At 46.1% G+C, this 6,710-nt stretch overlaps 1 protein-coding gene across 1 annotated transcript; it reads right to left on the minus strand.

Moving 5' to 3' along the window:
• Positions 1 to 261: 261 nt before the first annotated feature.
• Positions 262 to 5,086, minus strand: LOC140194142 (uncharacterized). Its single transcript, XM_072251619.1, has 2 exons — positions 5,037 to 5,086; positions 262 to 2,087 (listed from the first exon to the last, which is right to left on the minus strand). The coding sequence occupies exons 1-2, from the start codon at positions 5,050 to 5,052 to the stop codon at positions 262 to 264; spliced, it is 1,842 nt and encodes a 613-aa protein (XP_072107720.1). The 5' UTR covers positions 5,053 to 5,086.
• Positions 5,087 to 6,710: the final 1,624 nt, after the last annotated feature.

Genomic DNA, 6,710 nt, shown 5'->3' on the forward strand with positions numbered 1-6,710 from the left:
AAGGAGATAAAGGGCTAGAAAAGGGGGATTCTGATAGGAGAGGATAAAAGACCATGGAAGAAAGGGAAGGGGGAGGAACACCAGAGGGAGTTGATGAGCAGGTAAGGAGAGAAGTTGAGAGAGGGAAACAGGGATGGGGAATGGTGAAGGGGGTGGGGGCAATTACCAGAAGTTCAAAAAAATCAATGTTCATAGCCTCAGGCTGGAGGCTACCCAGACAGAATATAAGGAATATAACTCTACCTATTACATTGGGTTGGTTCAGTGAATCAGAAATCCTGAGAAGGACGACTGCATTAAACTGGAAGAATACAAACCATCAAACTTTTCTAAAGGCAATTGTAAATATATTTTATCGACTTCTTGAAGCTCGAGTACCACACTCCCTGAGGCATGGTCAATCTTTCTGCCTTTGTAATCATCATATGTGTACAGGATTGGTTTGCCATTTTTATATAATCCAATTTGAACACTTCTGTCTCTGACATGGATGTGATAGGAGAAATAGTAGATGCCAGGTATTTGACATGTAAAAATTCCTGTCTCTGGATCATAGGTATTGGCTTGGTTGTATTGTATTCTGTCAAAAGCTATGGGTGATCCTGCTCTTGGGTACGGGGTAGAGAGAGTGGCTTTAAAGCCTTGACCAGTACTACACGCTCCTGAGATCCGCTGCAAATTAGGGTCAGTGTTGGACAATATATTTGTTTCTCCAGCTGGCCCTGGTGGACCCGGTGGTCCTGGTGGGCCAGAGGGGCCTTGAGGGCCTTGAGGTCCTGGTGATCCCCATATTTCCACACTACCATTTGCTTCCTCCAGCAGAATTCCAAACTGGGAAAGGTTGGGTTGGCCTGAAAGCCCAGGTGGTCCTGCGTCCCCTCGCAATCCTTTTAGCCCTGGAAGACCTCCAGGCCCAAATACACCCCGACCACCAATATTTCCATGAGGTCCCTCCGATCCTCGAGCACCTTGTTGACCTTTAGGCCCTCGAAAACCAGGAAGGCCTTTTATTCCTAACTCGCCAAGAATACCAATGGATCCTTTATCGCCTTGTGGACCAGGTGGTCCTCGTTGTCCCTGTGGGCCTCGGGTACCTTCTTCTCCTCGACTTCCTGCTATCCCAGGATATCCTGATGGTCCTTCCTCACCCAGTAACCCAGGGAGCCCCTGCAGCCCGATTTCCCCAGGATCTCCCAAAGGCCCAGGATAGCCGGTTGGGCCTGGAAGTCCCTGCTCTCCCACTGGACCTATGAGCCCTGGAGCTCCTCTGGGCCCTGCAATACCAAATTGTCCATCTACTCCTGGATCCCCTTTCTCGCCAGGATTACCGTTCAAGCCCCAAGGGCCAGGATCACCCTTGATACCCAGTAACCCTGGTCCTCCAAGTGCTGGTGACCCAGGTTTACCCCTGACACCCTTTGGACCAGGAGGACCTTTTATCCCAGGAAGCCCAGCAAATGCTTGTTTTCCATTTACTCCTGCTATTGATACTGAGATCCCTGGAGGACCTCGTACTCCTCTTTCACCAGGCAGCCCGGGGATACCGGGTTCACCAGAGTTTCCCACATCACCTTTCTCTCCCACAGTCCCAACAGTGCCAGGGACACCTGGCGTCCCTTCAACTCCTTCTCCACGAGGTCCTGAAATCCCCTGTGGCCCTGGGTAACCCTTCTCTCCCTTTCTTCCCGGAAGGCCAATCCCGATGTTCCCTTTTTCTCCATGAGAACCCGGCTGCCCTGGTTCTCCGCTGACTCCGCTTTTGCCTTTGGGTCCTGGAGATCCTGGTGGCCCTTGGGAACCTGATCTGCCACCTTGTGGGATTGCGTTCATGCCAGGAGCGCCGAGCGGTCCCTGTTCACCTTCTTCTCCTTGTAATCCCAGAGGTCCTATGTCACCCATTTCTCCACAGAGTCCTCCTTCACCTTTTGCTCCTGGACTTCCTGGTATTCCTGGCCTTCCCACACAGGACACCCCCGGTAGTCCCGGGTGACCACCTGATCCAGGCATACCTCGGGTACCTCTATTCATTGTACCTCTTGGCCCTGGTGGACCTCTTAGTCCAGGCAAGCCCGGCTGACCTCTGATTCCTGTGAAAAGAAATAAGGACGAGTTACAATATGCCAATGAGAATGTGAATCCAGTATCATTTTCCATCAATCTAACACTCCTAAAAAAAGAAGTTTCAAATCTTGATGAAGGATTAGCTGTATTTGTCACATGTACATTGACACATTGAGTGAAATCTGTTGTTTACATCAAATCAAATCAGCGCAGACTGTGCTGGGCTGGGCGGCTCGCGAGTGTCGCCATGCTTCTGGGACCACGATAGCACGCCCATAACACGAATCCATACGCCTTCGGAATGTGGGAGGGAGCTGTAGCTCCCGAAGGAAACCCTGGTGATCACAGGGAGAGCATACAAACTCCTCGGTGGTGGGAACTGAGCCCCGGTCAGTGATCTCTGGTGCTGTAAGTCTGCTACACTAACTACACACAGGGAAGTCCTGAGGCTGATGACATGTAGTTGCAGTGCCAGGAGTAGTTCGAATATAGAACACACAGTGCTACAGCACGGTACAGGCCCTTCAGCCAGCAATACTGTGCTGACATTTTAATCTACGACCAATCTAGCCCTTCCCTCCTACATTGCTGTCCATTTTTCTATCTCCGTGCATTCTGAGTTATATTTGTTTAACTTACTTATGGTAATATTTTGTTTTTATGTGCTGCTTTTGATGTATGTTGCGTGGGTGCAATGTGGACTAGAGGAAAGTTGTTTCGTTCATATGTGCAGTCAGATGACAATAAACTGGAACGTGAATTTGAACTTGAACTATCCAAGAGCTCCTTAAGTGTCCCCAGTGTAACTACCACCATCCCTGGTAGTGCAGTCCATGCACTCCCCACTCTCTATGTAAAATATCTCTATGCCCTATACTTTCTTCCAATCATCGTAAAATTATGCCCCCTCATATTAGCCACCTCTACCCTGTGGAAACGTCTTTAGCTGTCCACTCAATCGATACCTTTTATCATATTGTACTCCCTTATCAAGAGTCCTCTCATTCTCCTTTGCACCAATGTATAAAGCTCGAATTCATTCAACCTGTCCTCAAAAGTCATGGTCTCTAATTAGATTAGATTAGATTCAACTTTATTGTCATAGTGCCGAATACAGATACAAAGCCAATGAAATGCAGTTAGCATCTGACCAGAAATGCAAAGAATAGTGATATTTACAAAATAACTGTGAATAAAAAAAGTGCTACAGCACACAAATATAAAAGTACTGAGACAGTACAATATGGGTGCAATACTGCTTAGCGCTGTGATGTGAGGTTCAGCAGGGTCACAGCCTCAGGGAAGAAGCTCTTCCTGTGCCTGCTGGTGCGGGAGCGGAGGCTCCTGTAGTGCCTACCGGATGGGAGGAGTGTAAAAAGTCCACGGTTAGGGTGAAATGCATTCTTGTTAATGCTTTCCGCCCTGCCCAGGCAGCGTATATGGTAGATGTTGTCAATGGTGGGCAATTGGGTGCTGATAATCCGCTGGGCATTTTTCACCACACGCTGGAGTGCTTTTCCGGTCCGATACGGGACAATTGCCATACCACACTGAGATGCAGTTGGTGAGTATGCTCTCAATGGTACAGCGGTAAAAGTCTGTCAGTATCCTAGGACAGAGGTGAGCTTTCTTCATGCTCCGCAGGAAATAAAGGCGCTGTTGAGCCTTTTTGATCAGGACGGAGGAGTTCAGGGACCAGGTGAGATCCTCGGAAATGTGGACAACCAAGGAATTTGAAGCTTGATATACACCCCACAACAGCTCCGTTGATGTAGATGGGGACGTGAGTGTGGCTCCTAGCATGACTAGGGCGAGGTTATTGTCTAGACAGCCATGGTAAATTGTTAACAGAAGCTTGCGAAATATGAGAAAGAACGATGACAAGCTCCTGCCGACAAGATTTTATAACAAACTATAGGAGTGAGTTCCTACGCGGCATAAGCACCACTGTTGTCTGAATCAACTCTCTGTAGTTTTATGTTGTATGTTGTAACTTTTATGTTGGAACGTCTCATAAATGTGAATAATGATTTGTAATGGACAGTGCTTCAGCAGCTGAAGCCTTTCCCTGGATTTCATGTATCACTAAGTCCGAGTTACGCACGGACCTAGGATTTGAGCAAAGTCAAGCTTGCAATTTGGTCAGTGGAACATGAATTTACGCGGGAGATAAAAGGCGCAGCTAGTTCAATCGAAGCAGTTTTCCCCGATTCACATTCATTTATTTACGGGGCTAAGCCTTCTGTACCTCCTGCCTGATGGCCGTAGCAGGAAGTGAGTGTGGCCTGCATATTGAGGGTCTTTGATAATGAATGCTGCTTTCCCGCCCTGAATACCCATTTCCACCACTCTGCCCTTAATCCGTGAGCCACTGTTCAGAGACCTAATCTTCAGATCCCCAGGATTAAGAACAGCAAAAACTCATGACTTTTTAGGAGAAAAAAGTGCCTTCAGAAAATTGAAATATTCATCCATTGTTTCCCTATATCCATTCTACAAGCTCAAAGAACTTAAGCAAATGACTTCCAAACAACTTTCCATTCATAAAAACCACTGACTGTGTGGTTGTCTTGTAAATTCAGACTCAGATTCTTATCATGTGTACATGAAAACAGACCATTGTAATGTATGGATCTATTTTTTTTAGAGCGACGACCCCCCCGACCCCCCCCCCCGCCCGCTTGCACTATGTATTGATCTGTAGTCTGCAAATGCACTGTTATCTACACATGTGCATTGTTCTCTCTCTCTCTCTCGCTGCAATGTGAATACACCAGTTAAAGCCATCTCTCGCATGCATGTTTTTATTTAGTCGATATGTAGTTGGGCACAGACACAGCAAATTGGCAACAAGTATGGGATGCACTTAGTCAATCTTTGAAAACCTCTCCCTGCCTGCCAAAGATGCAAAAATGTCTTATACTCATGGCAGGGGGCTCGCAGTACGCAGCACGCAGCACCAGGTTGATACTCACTTTGTAATCCCCACATGTGCGAACTTATCCCCACGTATGTAGCCTTCCCTTTCTCGATCCCAGGACAATGGACATGGTCCAATCACTCCATTCAACCTTGGAGAGAACTCCAGACACCTCCAAGCTCTGAAGTTCAGCATCCACTTTAGGACGTAGTGCGTAAGGCACTGGACACGCTTGGTGTTGCTTTTCATCCAGTTCAAATCTGGCCTTGTAAACTACTACCTCTGGTTTCTCCGAAACATTGGTACAGTTCTGCATCCATTGAACACACTGTTACAGACAGGAGCAAAGTGGGAACGGCCAGCAAGATGTGAAAAAGCACTCAAGGAAACAAAGAGACTAACAACGTCTGATGAACTGCTCACGCATGATGACGCATCCCTGCCCGTCAGACCGGTGTGTGATGCATCCTGCTATGGCATTGGGGCCATTTTGTCACACACTGTGAAAGATGGATCTGAGTGGCCGATGGCGTTTGCTTCAAGATCACCGACAAGCGCAGAACACAACTACGCACAGATCAACTGAGTTGGTGAATTGGTCAGGTACGTTAATTGGTCATTGCAGATGATCCTGTGATTAGTCTAGGGTTGAATCAGAGGATTGCTGGCGGTGTGGCTCGAAGGGCCTATTCTGCGCCGGCTCAATAAATAAATAAATAAATGTGTAATTCTTCAGAGCTCCTCCTGATTTTTACTGATTTTGCCAGTTTATTATATAACTGGGCCTGGTGTAGAGAAATAAGCAATGAACAATTGTTCTTTTTATTTCAAAAAGCACTGAAAAATGAAAAAAAATTTACCCAAGACCAGTTCTGTTCTCCAGAGTGGTATGGTACGCAGAATGTTTCATCCGGTCAATCGATTAAAACCAAGAAATTATCAATCCCTTTCTCTTAATAACAGGTACTCTTTGGAATTGGCTTATTATTTTTCCTTCTCACGCAAGTTGCCATAGAGCACTGTAACACAAAAGATAGGCCCTACAGCCTATCTAGTCAGTGTCAGATTATTATTCTGCATAATCCCATTGACTCACTGATAATGTTTTTGCTCGTTTTTGCTACCTTGACAGATAGTCACCTGTCTACTAGGTTCAGCTTCATAACTTGAAGCATAGCACTATGTCTACATGATAATAACACTTCCCAAACATATATGCACACATACATACCCACTGATACTGTATTAATATTATACATATTTTTCTGCTGTTCTTTGCTGTAATTCAATTCCTAATCCTAGCTCAACAAATGATGTAATTTAACTGTGCTGTTTGCCTCCTCCATAAAAGTTACAACCTCATGAAATCAATGAATTCAGCTCAATTCACTCGTTGACTATTTTTCACACAGCACATCAAAGTTACAGCTATTCTTCATAATAAACTCACTGAAAGTTTTGCCTGACTTTTGATTTCCCAGTTTTCACAACTTCTGACTCTTCATAGAACATAGAATAGTACAGCACAGTACAGGCCCTTCAGCCCACAATGTTGTGCCAACCCTCAAACCCTGCCTCCCATATAAGCCCCCACCTTAAATTCCTCCATATACCTGTCTAGTAGTCTCTTAAACTTCACTAGTGTATCTGCCTCCACCACTGACTCAGGCAGTGCATTCCACACACCAACCACTCTCTGAGTAAAAAACCTTCCTCTAATATCCCCCTT

Source organism: Mobula birostris, chromosome 2, assembly GCF_030028105.1.
Source record: "Mobula birostris isolate sMobBir1 chromosome 2, sMobBir1.hap1, whole genome shotgun sequence".
Classification (NCBI taxonomy): Eukaryota; Metazoa; Chordata; class Chondrichthyes; order Myliobatiformes; family Myliobatidae; genus Mobula; species Mobula birostris.